Here is a 19178-nt window from a genome sequence, read left to right as displayed (position 1 = left end):
TTGAAATGTGTTGCCATTGTAATGAGCTACTGGTGCGGGCGAGCCTTAAATGTATTCTGGATCTCAGAGGGGCTTATTCTCTGCGTACTTCTCATTAGCATGTCTACAACACTCTACATGTGAAAGGATGCTAGCCCCCAGCGTGCCACATCTCATTTAAATGCGAATAATAAAGAACAAGAAACATTACTGAAGAATGCTTTTGTCGCTCGGGCAAATTGCTCCCTGTTTCCGTTTGTCCAACCCCATCTGAGTGCCCCTGCTTGCACAGCGAACAGTGATGGCTGCCCTTGAAAGGTAATGAGTATCGGTCGGGCCACGCAGAGAGATGGCAGCGCAGATGGCTGTGTTCGCACTCTGCTCTCTCTGTCTCTCTCTGCTCTCTCTCTCTCTCTCTCTCTGCTCTCCCTCTCTCTCTCCCTCCCTCCATCTCTCCCCAGTTATCTGCCTGGCTCTGGAAGAGAGCCAGCTTTCTCTGGGCAGGTGTTCTGTTTTTCATATAACTCAAGCCTCCCGAAGGTTGATTTTTCAAACAGGTGTTTTCCTCACCAGTTTTTTCCAAACTCCAGTGAATGCTGAGGAGATGAACACTAAGAGGCCCTCAGGAAGAGCTAAACAGAAGTGATCTCTCTGTATCTCTCTCTCTCTCTCTCTCTGTATATATACAGTATGTATGCATATACATAGGGAGAGAAAGAGACAGATATACATATATGTATGTATGTATGTATGTATGTATGTATGTCAGTGTGTGTGTGTGTGTGTATGTTTATCAGTGTGTGTGTGTGCATGTATGAGTGAAGGAATCATGACAAGAAATCATGACAAGTCATAACAATCATAATCATAAGGATCATGAGACAAAAAGGGGAGGGTTCAGTGGTCTGATAAATCTAGTAAGAACTTATCACAAAGTGACACGATGTGGACAGAATTCATGTGTATGACTCACTTGACATAAGAATAATTTGAATTGAGTTCAGATGAGTTCAACTCTGTCTAATGGGTGTCTGCATTTCAAATAGTTTTCTTTGCAGGTGTTTTGTGTTGATCATTACCACTCATTTGCATTTAGAGTTTTTTTCCCTCTGACTTGACTCACACAGTTGCAAGCAGAGCTTGCATGCCGGAAACCAATGTGCCTGGCCATTACAATGGTGCGAATCATCAAGCATCCATAATATGAATAAATAGCACAGCCGGCCACTGCACCAAAAGGTACAATAAAGGCAGATAAGAACAGAGTCAGCTGAAAATGTCAAGTGAAGTGGAAAAAGAAGTACTGAAATTCAAATCGAGTATTGAAGCCAAACTGGAATGCCAGAGGAGAATGAGCCCTGCATCAACACAAGTAAGAAGGCACATCCGCCTGTTCAAAGATGGCTTTTACCCACAAGTTCAGACACTGTGCTGCACTTAGAGCCTGCTTTACATTCACTCCAATGGAAACTTTCGCATACAGCTGAACACGCTGTTATTATGATGACACAGACATACTTTGCGTGTGTTACAAAAATATATTTTGCAGCGTCTTGATGCATCTTGATGACCATGACTGCTAGCTACTATCAAACTCCTAGACTGTGTATATACGGAGTATAATTACGAATGCTGTGGATGCGTAGGGAAACTCTTAAGAGTGGCAAAGCATGTAGAGGTGGAACCTGTGAGGTGGAACCTGTGGCCCTCAGCTTTATTGCCCGTGTAGATGGGGGGGATGTGGAGAGGTCAGCGGGGGGAGGCTCCCAACTCCTCCGCCTCCTGGAGCTCCAACGCCGTACCGTAGTCCTGCAAGGCCTCTTGGGTAAGGCCCAGGTGACCACGCACGTCAGCGCGCAGTTTATACAGCAAAGCATCACTAGGCTGAAGCTCAATAGCTGCAATAAGCATGCACACACACACACACACACACACACACACACACACACACACACACACAGACACAAGTAAATACAAGATTTTGTAAACACAATACATTGACTGATATATGTAGGTATATAAAGTGCGTATCTAAATGCACCCACTTCACATCTTTTTACATGTACATACAAACATAGCTGTAAAAACAAAGCCTGGGAAGAGTAGAGTCTGAATAAAATCTATGGAATAAAATCTAAATACAAGATATTTTCGCTGCTAGGTTATCATATCTGTGTCATGGAGAGGCATTCTTATTACTCTGACACATACAGTACAATGTCACAATGTATAAGTACAATCATACAACCTGCACATTTATTAAAGAAATAACCCTGGGTTCCTATAAGATATGTTATTTGAAAGATTGAATCCTTTATCCCTCAGTTACAGGGGGCTTTCTGTTTGCATAAGATTAGGCCCTCTGTGACACAAATAGGCATTTCATAATGTGCTACCCCAAGCTGCTCTTGGGGTCTGATTGGGGCCGACCACTGCCGAATCCCCTCAGGTAAGGATAAGGTCACTGAGGGTGCACACCTCACCAGGACCCTGGGTAGGTGTTCTGGGGTCTAGGGTGGTTGGTGAGTTCACTAATTCAAACTCCAAAAATGGCTGATGTGAAGAAGATCTATTCAGGACACGAACACAAAGATGTCATGAGCCAGGGAGTTTTTTGCCCAGAGGCCTTCAGATGCCAAAGAGCCCTTGCCTCCTTCTAAACCATGCATTTAACTTTCTTACTTTAGACGTTTATGATTAAAGAAGTCTGTTTTCCTTGAAAAAAACCCCAGAGAGAAACAGAGAAAAAAAAATATGGGCGTTCACAATAAACCTGTGTCTGTGTAGTTGGGTTAGGGTTTTCCCAAAGGACAAGGTGGATTCAAGTGGGTTGTGCGGTCACTATAGTAACCTCCTGCCTCTAATCTTTCTTGAGTACAGGGAGCAATCTCAGCATATCCAAGAAAACATGTCCCTGTTCCCGACTGTGTTAAGTTAGAGAGGGACTTAGGATGCAAGAAAAACAAATTATGCCAAAATGTTCCCTTCCGAGCAGATGGATTTGTTTTGCTCAAGAGGACTTTTTTTTCGAAATACAGTTAGACAGGAAAGTGTCAGTGGAGCACAGAGCGTGTTATGGCTATCTGAGATGCTCCCGTTAACCCTTTGTAGGTCCCATCTAGGGAGAAAAAACAATGAAAAAGAATTTTTTTTCTTGCTTTTCCAAATCTACATAGCTGTATAACATGAATCTATTTTATTTTGCAACAAAGTGTTGAAATGTGAAGGCTAAATTCTACCTGTTATCTCTCTCTGGTGTAATTTTTGTTATTTGTAAAGACAACTTGATCTACTTAAATCACTGTATTATATAAGCGTAAGTAATCAAAGAATAACTGAAGAAAAATGGTTTTGTTTAAAATAACAAAGATGATCATGGAGTTTATTCAGCTACAGGGATTTGATTCCACCTGGTGAAAGATGATAAATGAATAAATAGATAGCTAACATCACATCCTACCTGACCCTGACTGGGAGCAGATGTCTGCTGACCGCTCCATAGAAAGCCTTAGGGGCTCAGGTGTCAGGCCTGGAGCTCCGAAGAAAAGAAGATAATCTGCCATACTGGGGGAGGTCACTTCAAACACACGCTGTCCTCTCTCTGAGAACACCCCATTTTCCACACCAAAGACATAACCTCAGCCACAATTTCCAAGGAAGAGAGAGAGGGTCAAGGTTTCATTTGACCTCTGTCATGTAAGGAGAGACACTAACCCTCCGTTAATGCCGTGGTTATGGACGGCAGGAACCATAGGGAAGGTTCTGTGTTTCTCACAGTAAGGAGCAGGGCCTTTTGCTTGGGTCAAGGCTGCTGACTTTGCAGGTATTATGGGGGTTTCTAAAGGCTTCTTAAAAAAAATATTTTAAGGCACCAGTTAAGTGACAGATTTCAGCTAAGTAGTATTAGCAAGACTGAAAGTGTCAGAGACAGAGAGGTGTATGAAGCAAAGATAGAGGTGAGAATCTGTAACTTGAAAATAAGCTGTGAAAAAAACAGTAAAGGTGAAAAAATAAAGAGAGCTAAAGAATGTGTGAGAATGATAGAGAGCACAGAGAAAGAGAGAGAGAGAGAGAGAGAGAGAGAGAGAGAGAGAGAGAGAGACAAAGCGAGCCAACCTTGAGTGAGGTCCCTGTCTGCACTGCGGTATCTCCTAAGGGAGCAGCAGAGGTTGGCCCGGTTCAGGTAGACGTGCGAGGAATGTGGGTTGAGCTGCAGGGCCCGGCTGAAGTCCTGCAGCGCCTCCGGAACCCTCCGCAGCAAGGTGAGCGTGATGGCGCGGTTGAGCACGGCCGACTCGTCCCCGGGGTCCAGCTCGATGGCCTTGCTGTAGTACTCAAGGGCCTGTAGGCACAGCGGCAGGAGCACTCAGTCCTGCTGTGACCAGATAGGGCATATGGCCAACTAACCCCCAGAGAAAGGGGCAAGCCAAATCATTGCTACTGTACACATTATGCAAAAGAAGACCTACACAGCAATGCTGAATATGTGTGCTACTCATAGGAGAAATCCGATGATTTTTCACACAGATCTTCCCCAAGATTCCACATAGAGAGTACAGTCAACTTTACCTGGTTCTAGTTGCTGTAGCCAACAGCTAAAGCAGACAGGCAGTGTAACGACAGTACACTGTGACCTTCAGAAACGTGAAAAATCTCCTTTAACAATGTTTGCTTACACGCGGTGTGCAAATGCAGACTATTTACAGCGTATATAATTACCAGCAGGGGGTTAGCATTTCATTCATAATGACTCCATGTTAATCAGACATAGGGGTAAGCAGTATTATATTCTTTCCAAAGGTCCACCAACACGTTAACTGGCACCCCTGTTTACCTGTATATTCATGATTGCAAGAATGTGCTCTACAGAACGTTATTTACAAATATATATGCCCTCACATGTTGAATAATTCCATGCAGCATCATGGTCTGTATTTCGCAGTATAAGCAGTGACATTCAGGGCAAGTGGGCCACTTGAATCACTAAGGCTACCATTTACTGCAATAGCAATTATCTCTGGGTGTGATGTTTGGCTCGGCAAATAAAGATGCGCATTCCCACTCCAACCCATGAGTGGTAACCATAACAGTACACATTGCTGTCACCACTGATACCTTTGTATATTGTGTATTCTTTTCCCACAGATTTTCTGCTACTCCCCGATGGGCTTAATGCTATGCTATCAGAAAGCTCAGTGGTCAACAGAAACATGCTATTGAATGAAAATAATCGCACAGGTGGTGAAAATATGTGCACAATAATTCTGTTATGCTCAAAGCATTTTTTGAAGAAATGGTTTTCAAAAGAGCGAGTACCCCCCCACCCTTATTCCTCCTCAGTTTCAGCTCCAACTACCCCACCTTCAAAGCCTCCACGCTGACATACCCAGAATGCAGTGTGATCTCCTACCTGTTCGAATTGCCTGTTGAAAAAGTAGAGGTTTGCGGCATTGAAGTAGGCCAAAGAGTAGTTGGGGTTCACACATATGGCCTTCTGGTAGTCTTTCATGGCAGTGGATTTGTCACCGAGATACTGGCTGATCACACCGCGATTGGTGAGGAGCTGGTCGCCCAGCGGGTTGTGCTACAAAAGGGCAAAAAAGGGCAAAAAAGAAAATGAGACAGGATAACTTTCAACACGACACTGACAGATGTCGTCACACGGCCCCTTCAGGGTATAAATCACCGATTGCCATTTTATTGCTGACCTGGGAAGAACAGCAGGCGTGTGGTGGCACCTGTAATTATGTCTCCTTTTGACAGGTTAAGAAAAATGAACGTCCCCTGTGAATGTTCTTTGAGGCACTTTTATGAAAGGTACCACAGCGCATGAGGAAAAGTATGAGAACAGGGAAGGCAAGCAGGGGCATCCATCATTAAGACAGGTCTGACCTTCATTACAGTGCCAAACACGGTGCTAAATAAATAATGGAGGTTCAAATATGTAGAGCAGTGAAATGTAGGAGGCAACGGAGTGACCAAGTGATACAGAGTCATGGCACAATTGTTTCAGCGTACACTCCAGCCTGATTCTGTACCAACCAAATGGTTATAGGGTCATTTAGCATCAAGGGCAGTCTGTGATTGTTGATATTGGAACTGAACATCTAATAAAACTACGAGACTCCCTTCTGTACTCCTGCGGCAAAGTGTCTCTGTCTGAGCCATTTTGTTTTCAATTTATAAAGCAAAGACAATGCACAAATGTGTATGTATGTATGTACAGTACAGTATGTATGCATGCATGTATGTATGTATGTAGTGTATACATGTACAACAAAGTTAATCTAATCTAATCTAATCTAGTGTATATATGTACTGTTTCATGTATGTATGTGTTGTATTTTATGAGTATGCACACATAAAATGGATCCTGGTATGACATTTGCTGAATTTGACAAAAAGTGCATTGGATTAGAATTACAGATTGCTTCTTTAATTCCAGGTGAACGAACATGCGTTAAACCCACAGTTGTGTGCCTGATCCATGAAGTGGCATACCCTCAGTGCTTTACTGATGTCCTGGAAAGCGGCGTAGAGATTCCCCATCTGCAGGCTGACCACAGCCCTGCCTTCATAGGCGGCCCAGCTTGAGGGGCTAATCTCCAAGGCGATGGTGAACTGATTCCAGGCCTTCTGAAAACATCCAAAAACCTTGTAGGCGGGAAGAGGAGAGGGAAGACAAAGGAAATCAATGGCACTTAGTGAAAATCAATGTGATGAGGGTAAATGAGAGAAGTCGGAAACCATGCTGAGAGATATGCTGCCCTTGTTGAGTGGGGAGATAGGGATAATTACGCCGGGTCTGTGTGTGTGTGTGTGTGTGTGTGTGTGTGTGTGTGTGTGTGTGTGTGTGTGTGTGTGTGTGCGTGTGTGTGTGTGTGCGTGTGTGTGTGTGTGTGTGTGTGTGTGTGTGTGTGTGTGTGTGTGTGTGTACGTGTGTGTGTGTGTGGACGTGTGTGTGTGTGTGCATGTGGAGGATGGATGGTGGTCTGATGAATCAGATATTAGAACGAAATGCAAGGCACATCTTTCTAATTCAAGCTCTACTGAGATGCAGCTGGGCCAAGGACAGTTGCTTTTCACATAAAAACAGAGAGGCGGCTTATTGAAAGTTCGTACACACAAATGGCAAGAGATGAACAGCTTTGATGAAGAAAGTGTTCAAATGGTAAATGGACTGCACTGGGAGCACTGGAGTTAAGTGTCTTGCTCAAGGACACTTCGACAGGGTCATTGTCAAAGCGACCTCTTCATTACATGTTTTATTTCAAAAGTGGACAATTCTGCAAACACTGATTATGTCTCATAACACACACACACACACACACACACACACACACACACACACACTACACCACTCCTGTCTAAAGCTTCAGCACTGCAGCAATTCCATCTAATGGCTAATAAAGCGCCTGTCACGATCTGTCAAGTTTTAACAATCACATGGCCTCATATCCTAGCAACGTGCAAACACAGCGCCGTGTAGAATAGACAATTTTTAGACATATCGCCAGCTGAAGCATATCAGCCAATGGACCTGCTCTAGATCAAATTAAATATCCATCTTTCTGCGTCAGAATATATTTTAACCTCATGAAGGGCAGGCTTTTATTAGCTCACGAGTAAGAATCTATTTAGAAAGTCTATTTTTGTGTGCCAAAGAAATCTCACAAAGCCTGTAGCTAAACAATATGAGGAGCAGGACCAGTGGGCTTGGCACGGTCAGGTTTTCTACACTGTGGAGACATCAGAAGATTTCTCACAAACAACACACGCACAACGCACAACAATTGTAGTTTTACATTTAAGAAACAGGCCCAGAGAGGCCCTATGTTGCACTGATTTTACAGCAGCTAAGGTGTGTTGCTAGACACAACTTGCTAGCATTGACAGATAAACAGATAGACAGATAAATGGTTTTGATTTTCCATCCTAAAGTGTCTGTCTCATTACATGCTTCATCTACTTTCAGCAGTTAGTGGGGTGCTGTAAAAGATGGCGAGATCCCCTGATAATACTTACAATAAATGCTGGGAAAGAAGCCATTACAAGTGTTACAACAGGCAGCACATACAGGGCGTACCACAAAATGGCGATTAGACTGGTATGTCTGGAACGGTTATGTGTGATACAGTATGTCACAGTTTGTCTGCCTCTGTGTCTCTAAATGAAAAAAAGAGAGCATAAGTGATCTGTGAAATATTATACAAGGCAACCTTGAGATACAAGCACACTTTATCAGGAGTTAGAAAATGCAAAGAGAAAGAAAAAGAGTGATTTGTGAATTTTTCTTTACCCTCTACTATACTGAAAACAGTATTACACTGGCCCTCAGTGTTTTGCCGTGTGAATTGATTTTCATTTAATCTGATCGCTGCAAAGCTGGGAGAATGGAGTGTTTTTCATTGTGGAACTTTTCTTTGAGAGGCACTTATTCAACTTTTGAGCACAGAAGAACCTTGTAGCACACGCCATCACAGGCAATGTCAGCTTAAACCTTTCTGTTTCACCAGGAGAAAATAATGGCTGTTTTTGTACAATTCTAGATGCTACGATGTTGAGTCATCAAACTGCAAAAAATGTGCTCCCACTTTTTACTGTCCACCTCTGATGAGACTGAACGCAGGAAAGTTCTTCTGAACTGCATTGATGTAAGGCTTCTGCTTGGCTTAGTAAATACTTGATTTTCATCTCAGGGTGCAGATGAATGCTGTATGTAGTGTACTGTAGACTGAAAAAGGTTTAAGGAAGTATCTTAGCCCACGTCATGATATCAATCACAGATGACTCGGGTCTTTTTTACTACGGTGACCTAAGAAGGATTTGATACCACACACACTTAGAAGTGGTGTTAGGCCTCACCTGTTATGCATCAAAATATAAACGACATTCCATAAATCCATAAATATATCACACTTTATCTTAAGTATCAAATATGTGGAATCCTAAAATGAACCCTAAAATTAATCTCTACCCAAAAGGACATTCAAATGCCTCTGTAAGCATTCATTAGGACCTCAGTCACTTGGTTCGATTCCTCTCACCAACGGTACCTGAAAGTTGTACCCCAGGCATATGCGGGCATTGAGGCAGAGTGGATCGAGGTGTAGGGCGGACAGGTAGTCCCTCTGGGCCTGCTTGTTGGCCTGCGCGTGGCCATAATCCATGTAGACACTGCCGCGGCCTACGTAGGCGTCCAGGGAGAAGGGGCTGAGTCGCATGGCCTCGGTGTAGGCCTCCACAGCCTCCTTCAGCTGGCCCAGCCTGCAGGGTCAATGGGATAGTAAGGTGGTCGTCACTATGAGGCTCACCACACAAATTGGGTTACTCCTTTACACTGCTGAATATATACTGATGTGTATTATTATTTTTTTTGTGTTGATTTTTGTATCTTAAACTGGAAGGCATGTAAGAGATAAGCATATATCACCCTACTTATGCACACATATCACATACAGCATAGAGTGACAGTCTTGGCATTTATAACCACTCCACCAGATAATCCCAGTTCTTAATTAATTAGATCAGTTGCGTTTACTGTCAGAAAATCTCTAACAACACCTGCAATACTGTAAAGATAAGAAAAATCAATTTCTAAAACTATCAATAACACCATCAATAGGTTCTGTCCAACCAATTCAAAACACACTGCTCATACACAACCAGCCCCAGAGTCTTCCAGTGGCACTCCTAAAAGAACAGCACTCACTGTCAACAACTAATGGCACATCACATTCACACAAATCAACAATGCAGTAATTTCTCATGGCTATATACCACCACCTACAATCATCCCCTGACTGATTGCAAGATTGCACCTGGGCAGGGCGGAAAGACAGAGCAATTGTGTGTGAGCCATTTCACTAAGCCCCCTGCTGAGCATGTTTATTTTTTTTGCTTCACTAAAACCTGTATGCCTTTAAGTCACGCTGGCTCACTTTCAAGGACTTTTCTCCTTTGTCCACTTGACAGAGACATTCAGAGGCCCGACACAATTGCTCACTGCCTCACGAGCTCAGTGAACACAACCCTGCTGTTATACCCTTGCCCAGTGACAGAGAGCTGTCTGCAGACACACACACACAACGCAAGCAAAATGATTCAGATTAGATTACGTTAGGTTAAATGAGATTCAACTTTATTTTCATTGTGCAGAGTACAAGTATTTCAAGCACGTGTGAGTATCTGTGTCCCTGAATGAGATGTGTCCAATGTGTGCATTCATATGGGTGTTTCCACACGTTCATCATTTCTAGTGATTGTGTATGCATAGTGTGTGTGTGTGTGTGTGTGTATGTGTATGTGTATGTGTATGTGTATGTGTATGTGTATGTGTGTGTGTGTGTGTGTGTGTGTGTGTGTGTGTGTGTGTGTGTGTGTGTGTGTGTGTGTGTGAGTGTGAGTGTGTGTGTGTGTGTGCGTCCTATTCCAATCCAGCGACCGTTTTACTGCTTATTTTGATTGCTTAGCCCGTGTGGGCCAGTGACCTGCATTGATTCTCCACCAGATCAGGCCTAGATTAGAACAATAACCCGACAAGTTAATTGAAAGCATCCATCATTATGCATCACAGGGCAGCCCGGGTCTATGATCCATATTCTTGTCCTCTGGTGCTATCTCCCATCCCGCTCTGTGGTCGGACCCAAGGGACCACAGAGCAGGAACGCAGCACATTCAGTGGAAGTAAAAAGGACCAATCATTTTCCAGGAGCGGCCAATTCAGTGGGAGATGGTGCAGTATTTTATAAGGATGTGATTATTGCATGTTGTTTTTATAATTCTGTACAGTTGATTTGCTTTGCGGAGCATTTTATTATTGGATTTGTGTGCCAGGTGTTATCTGTCTCTATCTCCCCTTAGTGTATGTATTTTTATGGCTCTAAGAAATGACAAATCCATCACTGATGGCTACTCACTGGGGACATTTTATAGTGTAATGAAATCAAACTGAAAACATTGAGTGAGTGTGTGTGTGTGTGTCTGAACATCTGCTGTAGCAAATGTACGGGTATGCATACAGTATGTCCTTGCTGATGTTTTTGAGTGTGTGTGTGTGTGTGTGTGTGTGTGTGTGTGTGTTGTTAGGTTCTGACCTGTGGTGGTACACTCCCAGGGCATGGTGGATGGCTGAGTCCTTTGGTTTTCTCTCTGAGGCTTTTACGAAATCCTGATTTCAAAGAGACAGACAAAGAGTTACACATATCGCCAGTTTTCCACTGATTCAGTGGTGAAGTACCAGCACCTCTTCACTTATGATTCCACAACCAGCTCTTGTATTCAATAAGATGATTGCATACACTGAGCTTTGGAAATAAGGTAGATTTCCCAGGATCTTGACCCAAAATACAAGAACATTTCAACATTGGGCTTTCTGTTGCTATACCTGTGCTAATAGCAAGAATAGCAAGGTGTGAAGCTAGGTTGAACGTGACTTTGCTTACAAATTGGTGTCAGGACCTGTTCTCACAACAACCACAAATTTATAAATAACATCACTCTAAAGTCGCACCTTGAAGTAAGGAAAATTATGCTCTTCTGCTTTGACAACATCTATATCACAGGAAGGGAAAGGGGATAGCAACAGGACATCACTACAGAGACTGGCGGGTCTGGTGATACAGCTTATCTTATAAGAGCATTAAAATACAGAATATTTACCGGAAGACAGCAAGAAAAAGGCTAAAATATATGACAAAATTTAGAAGTTGACAGGTATGGATTATGGATGTCGAATGGAAATCATTTCTTATCTCTGAGTGATATTCTAGAAAACCACCAAAGCCTGAAAAGCGGAATTTCTCCAAAGCAATATGTTGGAAGCAAGAAAATATATGTTATTACTGTTAAATTGCTTTCAAATTGATAATTCTTTGCACTCATAAGCACAGGGTAAAATATTGAAAGCAAAAAACAAGACAGACCAGCACCATAAGAGTCAAATCTATGCTGTTTAGCCTCAATCTCTACTGAAGCATTTCCACTATCACAGACAGATAACAGCATATTTCTCTGTGACCTCAACAGAAAAGATAAATTCTGGTCTTTTGCAATGGGAGGAGATGATGAAAATCTTCAGAGGATTCAACAACTGCAGACAGTTTTCCCCTACACTGCTTTTCTGCAATGTCTCTTAAAGCCTTCATCACTTTGGTCTGTATCCTCCCCCCTCTGCCAGACACACACACACACACACACACACACACAAAGGCCATCTCTCTTTGCAAACTGCTGAGATGTGAAAGGCGGCAGACACTGAAGCGAGGCTCTTGACAGTTTTACACCATGCTGAATTGGAATTTCTCCATACCGCCAAGGCATTGTGATGATCATTAAGTTCCACATAGAGAAGGCCGCGGTTGATCAATACTTTAAGGCTGATCTCTCTCTGCTCAGGGAGAAGCAGGACAATGCTGTAGTCTCGCAGGGCCTGGCAAAAACACACAAATACACACACACACACAAAACACAGCCATGTTTGCAGCAGACGTAAAGGAAGTGAAATGAAATATTGATGGAAAGGTTAAACTAATGTGCATGGAAACAGCAGCACTGAAATGAGAACTGAGCAATTAAGAGAGTGAGGAAGAAAGAGAGGAGAGGAGAGGAGGAGGAGAGAGGAGAAGAGAAGAGAGGAGGAGAAGGAGGAGGGGGCAGGACAGTAACATTACCAGCTCATATTGCTTCATCTGGTGGTAGCAGACGGCCCGATTGTAGTACGCAAAAGAGCAGGTGTTGTCCAGTTTGATGACGGTGGTCATGTCCTCCACTGCTCCTTGGTACACCTGTGGGGAAAGTACAACTGGGAACTGAACATATAGGCATGACAAATATTATAAAGAAAGTCTGAGGCACCCACAAGGATTATACTGTATGATTAAAAAAGCTCTGCCTTTCTCTTTCTAAAGACACATTCACCTGGAATCTACGTATACTGACAGAAAATGAAATTGTCAGACAAACTGCACCTTTAAATAATCAAGACGATCACCAACACATTTCTGTCATTTATAATGTGCAATTTCAAACATACAACCCACACCGAATATATAGCTGAAGCCATGCTGCTATCACTAACAATGAATTTTCTGAAACTGAAAAGATTTCCAGTTGGGCATGAAGCTAAATTCAAACACTCAGGTATTTCCACAGTCAAAAGGCCATTACCACCTCCTTGAATGCCACAGGCAGTGATTACAGAGTGAATACATTCGTCCTATTCCCTTGTGAAGCTACATAAAGATACACACGCTGAAGGCATAAAGGTTTATTGGAAGAGCTTGACCGGTTCTTGGCTTGCTGACAGATTCATTTGTCTTACTCACCTTCAGGAAGTATTTGAAAGCACCCCTGTACAGATATGCCCTCACGCTGTTTGGCTGAACCTTAATGGCCTCGTTGCAGTTCAGAATGGCTTTCGAATATCTGCCTCTGGTCCCGTAGAAGGTCGCACGACTCAGATACACCTATTTGTAAAGGGTTCAAGAGAAGTCAGAGAGAGAGCTAGATCAGCCAGATTCATCTGGTATCTTTAGTTGTCTATGAGAAATAGGGCTGGAACGGTACAGAGATGTCAGGGTTCAGTTCATACCACAGTTTGGACATAATGGTTCAGCAGGAGTTTGATGCAATAGAAAAACATTACAAAAATGAATAACTCTAATAACTTGTTTTTGGAGAGGGCTTGACCTCCATGAGGCCTTAAGAGAAATTCTGCAAATGGTCTTGGTCATCTTATGGTTGCCACGCAATGTCGAGATGCAACAACTTTAACTCATGCATCAATTCATGGCAGTGCGATAATATAAAGAAATGTGTTCAACGTGAAGGGTTGTTAGGTTTTAAAATGGCATCTAATGTGATTCAGCCAATTATAATTAAGGGCTGGAACTATACGCTTTAGAATGTGAAGTAATTGCATGAGCTCGGCTAAGTTGAGGATTCTGCTGAACATGAAATGAGCAGATGCTCCTGTCGGTCAAGTGGTCAACCACTCAAGGGACCTTTACTAAGAACTACCAAGGACTGTTTTTTTTCCTTGAACCTTGTCTCTCATAAAAAAACACTCATTTGCTACTAAGAACATTTTGAAAAGAATCCTAGTGTTTCCAACCAACAATTGTCAGAGGACCCTGGCAAATAGCCACTCATCATCAGAGGGTTCTACTTCTTCTAAAAGCTTTTGAAAGCACATAGACACATCAAAGAAACCACAAGGAGTCTGAAGCCTCCCTTCCTTCCTTCCTTCCTTATGCCAGCGTAGGGTCATTTTTTACTATACACTGAGAAAAAACACGGGAGAGTTGGTGTAGCTTGTATCTAGGATGTTTTTAACTCCACTTAAGGCAAAGGTATGTGGCTTCTGACAGAGACCATAAATTACTTGAATTTCCTGATTTGAGGCTTGAGCAAAACAAGCTCACCTCCCCCCTTTTGTAGTGTAGTGTCGAGATGATTGTGTACACACCATCTCAGGAAAATTATGCCATGTTACGTCATCTATTCCACAATACACAAGCTCTGTTTTAAAACTAGTATCCTTTTGGGCCAGAATCGAACACAAATGCAGATGAGGAGGTCCCCACCTGGAAGAAGTCGGGGTTGAGGGACAGCGCCCGGTTGAGGTCCTGAACGCTCTTGCTCTGTTTGAGCCGCATGCGGCACAGGCCGCGCTGATGGTAGGCTTCGGCGTAGTCCGGGTTGATCTTCACCGCGTTGCTGAACGCGTCACAAGCCTGGGGTGGAAAATTCACATTCACCCACATTAAAAAAAAAAAAAAAAAAAACAACTCTGTATTGTACGCAGTTATCCAATATGAATGGGTTTTCAGTTAAATTCCATTGCTTATGTTTGGTGCCTGTGACCTACTGTATGAAGGCTACATTCACTGAAATGTTACTGTTCACTTGGAGGCTGATTTACAGTATAGAACACAAATACGTAAGCACTCAAACAATGCTCGGCTGTTCCTTGCTATGCTGCACCATGCATGGACTGCGTGTGTCCCTCTGATAACTGATGGAATGGCCACCTGCTGCAGAAGGTCCTGAGACATGTGGCACACTCCCATCAGGTGGTAGATCTGCGCGGCCTCCGATGTCATCAGGTGCTGACTCTCCAGCATCTGCAGCGCCTTTTTGAAGCTCTCCACGGCCTCCTGCACACACACAGCAGGTGAAGAACAAAGCGTGAGACACAAAGGAAGGAATCCCAGTGACGAGGGGCCGAGAGATAAAAAGGTGAATGCGTGCTGCGCTCACAATGGAACGTTTGAAAAGCCCCACGGGGAAAAATGGTCTTACCCTTTCCCTGCTATTGTTCAACATCAGACGTTTTTTAAAAAAATGTTTATATACCTGACAGATTGTGATTACACTGACTGGTAAGCAAAAGGCTGATTGCATCTCGTCAAGTGGCTGGTAGCTTGTGCCCATGTTGGGCATTTCAAAAAACGAGAAAATGATTAACTATAGCCACCTATGGAGAGAAGAAAGGCCCATGAACAGAGGGAAAAAAACACTGAACAAGGGATTCTAAAGACCATAGCAATTACTGCCTGGAGAAAATAAGCACTTTCATTTTAAGCACACGTCTCAACCTCCACACTTCAAGGGCCTTTGTGAGTTAAAATGAATTTTATCGCACTTCGACACAACTTAATTGATCACAGTAAATGACTTACTAACTGAAAGGTTGCATACCTGATTAAAAGGCGGCAACTTAATTTCCATTTAAAACATCCACACAATTACAGTCGGCAGCCTAATGAGCTTTAGATCTAACAGCCTATACAGTACGTGTAGCTTTTCTAGTTAGTTAGAAATAATAAGTCAGGTACTGTGGCAGACTACACATGCAATGTATGGAAGGTTATGAAGAAGAAACATTATAATTTAAGCATCTTGTAGAATATGTGTCATCATCTTTATTTCCAGACTCCATTCAGAAGACAGAGAAAAAACAGACATGACATACAACACACATTAATTAAAAAGGAAAAGAAGAAAGAGAGAAAAAAGAAAGAAAGAGATATTTCAGACTGACAACTGAAATCAATACTGATATATTCGGTATGGCCTGGGGCAGAAGAGGCCCTGCTGTGAAGCTGCAGTGGACTCAAGTCATTTTATTTGTATAGCACATTTAGAAACAACACAGTTGACCCAAAGTGCTTGGTTGACCCAAAGTGCTTGGTTGTTGACCAAAAGTGCTCAATGGGTCAATTCTGCGTGGAGGTGAGGAGGCCAGACACTCACTTTGAACAGGCTGGCCTTCATCTGCGTCTTGCCTTGCAGGATGATGACGGGGAGACGGCTCTCGCCCACAGCGTGCGTCAGGCAGGCGATGGCCTTGTCGTTGTTCCCCAGGAATGACTGCACAGCCGCTTGCCGCAATGGGGACGTGCCCAGAGCTATGGTAGGGGGGGTGGGGAAAGGGCAAACTCAATTGAGCATTACAGGCACCTGGGTGATATCCATTTAACCTTTCAGACATATTTGATGTGCGTCACAGCAGATTTACATATACTGGCAGGTACAGATAACTATCTAATCATCTCATTTGATGTTTGGAGAAAAAAAGTGATGACGTTTAAATGTGTACAGAAACTCAAACCTCAAAGGACCTTGAAAAGAAATACATACTAGATATATTGTATAAAAAAGACATTCTGAACATGTACAGTACTGTGGCTGAACATCAGCTGTACATTCTGTAGCATCACTGTTACATAAGGGGCGTATGCAGCATACATCTTACCTTGGTTCATCTCGGCTGCATACTGAATACAGCGAGTTGCCAGGCTGAACAATCCCATGTCACATAAATACTGTCCCCTGCAAATAGAGACCTTCGTAAACGCATACTCACAACCTTTCATCTTTTGGTGAAGATTTAATTATATGAACAAAATTAAAAGAAATCAAGTCACACAAACCATGTTTTGTGGCAATTACAGATCAGATCATTCACAGAGGGGGCTGCCTTACCTCAGGATATAGAGCTGTTGGGCATCTGGTCTGATGTGTGTGGCACAGGTTAGGTCCTTCAATGCCCTCTTTAAATTGCCCACCTGGTTATAAAGGATCAGGAATCAGGGACAAAACTCAGCCACTCCTGGTCATTGCTCTTTATTTTCTTGCCCTCAGCGATCCGACCACAAACTCTATTGATGGCCGTTGCTGCTGTGAGCAGATTTTTTATTTAATCACTGTTTTTAATGCTCTCAGCCAAGATTTAATGAGTGCTTACAATGTGGAAAGCCTTGGCACGGCAGATGTAAGCTCGGTAGTAGGTGGGGTTCACCTTCAGCGCATTGGTAAACATCTGGATGGCCTCTTGGTGCTGATCCATTTTCAGCATATAAATCAGGCCCAGGTTCACATGGGCTACAGCTACAGAACTGCCAGACCCAGAAAAGAGCTAGATCAGTTAAAGTGTTAAAGATAGTTTGCCTGTAACAAGGATTTACAAGGATACAAGGATACAAGGACACAAGGAGGTTTATTTGTCACATGCTTATCATTAATAAAGTAAAGAATGCAGTGAAATTGTCAGAGAATGCAGTGAAATTGTCAGAGAATGCTGTGAAATTGTCAGAGAATGCAGTGAAATTGTCAGGTTTAAGTGCAATCTATGCATTCAGAGATGTTTAGATGAAGAAAAAACTGTCAATAAACAATTTTTTTTTAATATATACTGCACATGTCCATGTCACGACGAACAAGTGTACAGTAGTCTGTTCCTATTAAGTGCATTGTGTTGACTTGTAGTAGGGTAATTACCTTTTGTCAGGGAAGGTCAATATGTAATGGTCGAATGCGTTTAAAACAGAGTTGGTGACGTGTTATCGCTTTGATTACATTGTTAGCCTTGCGTGGGACACTAAGAAATGTGTTACCAAAACATTTTGAGGAAATCAATTGGCAGGACACCTCCATTGTGCTTGCATGCTTGCTTCCTCACTACGCTTCCTATCCAACATTAAGTCAAGCACAGCAACCCAAGCACTCTGCCAGAGGCATGCAAAAACAACATTATTGGACATATTGGAGTGCTTTATGTCTCAGTTTCCGATTTGTTTGACACAGCACTAACTAAACGTGAACCATATCAAGCTGCTTTGTTGATAATTGATAAGATTTCTCATGCTACTTTTTTTTTTGCCGGTTATTTGAAACAAACTTCAAACACCACTTTGACAGAGGGCTGAGTGGCTCTACTCAGTAGTAGGGGAGAGACGTGGTGATGGGGGTGTGAGGAGGGCTGGTGGGGTGTGCGGCATCACCTTTCCAGTTTGACCACGGCTTCAAAGTCTGCCAGTGCCTGTTTCCACAGCTTGAGATCACAGTAGACAAGGCCTCGGTGCAGGAAGGCACTGAAGTTCTCCCGGCCGTCATTGATCAGCACTACGACAAAAACACAACTGATCAGCATCTCCTGTATGTAGGGGTGAGATGGGACACTGTAAAGCATACAATCATGGAAGTGACATGCTCTTTATGTCTTACACTTCAACTCTTTGTTAACCTCACACATGGTCACTGGCCAGCCATTTGAAAGTGTTTGCATCTACAGGAAGCTGAAAGCAGCCGTTATCATTTAGAAGAATTGTATTTGCCGTGCTGTGACTGTGTTGCTGTTAAACAACGTTAAAGCGTGCACTCAAAATAATAACAATAATAAAAAGAAAAAACACATTAAACCTTCAATAAAGATGTTCATGGAGAAAATGAAATGGACTTAACTGATCTCTTATTGTTTTTTAATACAGACATGTTTTTTTTCTTTTGTCCATTTTCAGGAGAATTATTAGACACTGTCAACATAGAGAATTTCACTCTTACAGCCTGTGGGCTGGACTCATGCTACTAGTACATTGCAATTTTTCCATGAAAACATTTTCTTTTCATCTTAGATCACTTTAGCTGGTCTGCCTCAATTCAAACTTTCAGTGCATGGCAAATGAGCACCATCGTGGGATTCTAAAGGCAGAAAACACACACTGAGCAACTCTGATGTGCCCCTATTGATACACTAAGTTAGATAGATCAAAGGAAAGGGCCGGTCATTACTCCAAAACACTCACTTCAAGCAATCATGATAACAAAAATCCTCTTTGATGATCACTTATATGCATCAGGCAGAAGCCATATGAAAGGCTTTTTGAGTGACACAGGGCTCTCTGCGAGCAGAGATG

At 42.8% G+C, this 19178-nt stretch overlaps 1 protein-coding gene across 1 annotated transcript in view; it reads right to left on the bottom strand.

The window, feature by feature from the left end:
- Positions 1-1516: 1516 nt before the first annotated feature.
- ttc6 (tetratricopeptide repeat domain 6) overlaps positions 1517-19178 on the bottom strand; it is a 43932-nt gene continuing 26270 nt past the window's right edge. The window contains exons 17-32 of the mRNA XM_062523448.1: positions 18267-18387; positions 17231-17381; positions 16969-17051; positions 16739-16815; positions 16237-16391; positions 15012-15137; positions 14565-14714; positions 13305-13445; positions 12651-12764; positions 12290-12409; positions 11076-11149; positions 9036-9246; positions 6481-6633; positions 5390-5563; positions 4096-4321; positions 1517-1877 (exon numbers count right to left, since the gene is read on the bottom strand). Coding sequence (XP_062379432.1) covers positions 1729-1877; positions 4096-4321; positions 5390-5563; positions 6481-6633; positions 9036-9246; positions 11076-11149; positions 12290-12409; positions 12651-12764; positions 13305-13445; positions 14565-14714; positions 15012-15137; positions 16237-16391; positions 16739-16815; positions 16969-17051; positions 17231-17381; positions 18267-18387 — 2225 coding nt within the window. The 3' untranslated portion in view covers positions 1517-1728. The remainder of the gene's footprint in view (positions 1878-4095; positions 4322-5389; positions 5564-6480; positions 6634-9035; positions 9247-11075; positions 11150-12289; positions 12410-12650; positions 12765-13304; positions 13446-14564; positions 14715-15011; positions 15138-16236; positions 16392-16738; positions 16816-16968; positions 17052-17230; positions 17382-18266; positions 18388-19178) is intronic.

The sequence above is a fragment of the Sardina pilchardus genome, chromosome 20 (genome assembly GCF_963854185.1).
Source record: "Sardina pilchardus chromosome 20, fSarPil1.1, whole genome shotgun sequence".
NCBI classification, from domain to species: Eukaryota; Metazoa; Chordata; class Actinopteri; order Clupeiformes; family Clupeidae; genus Sardina; species Sardina pilchardus.
Note: the sequence above shows the minus strand (reverse complement) of the source record. Positions and strands in the feature narration are given on the sequence as shown.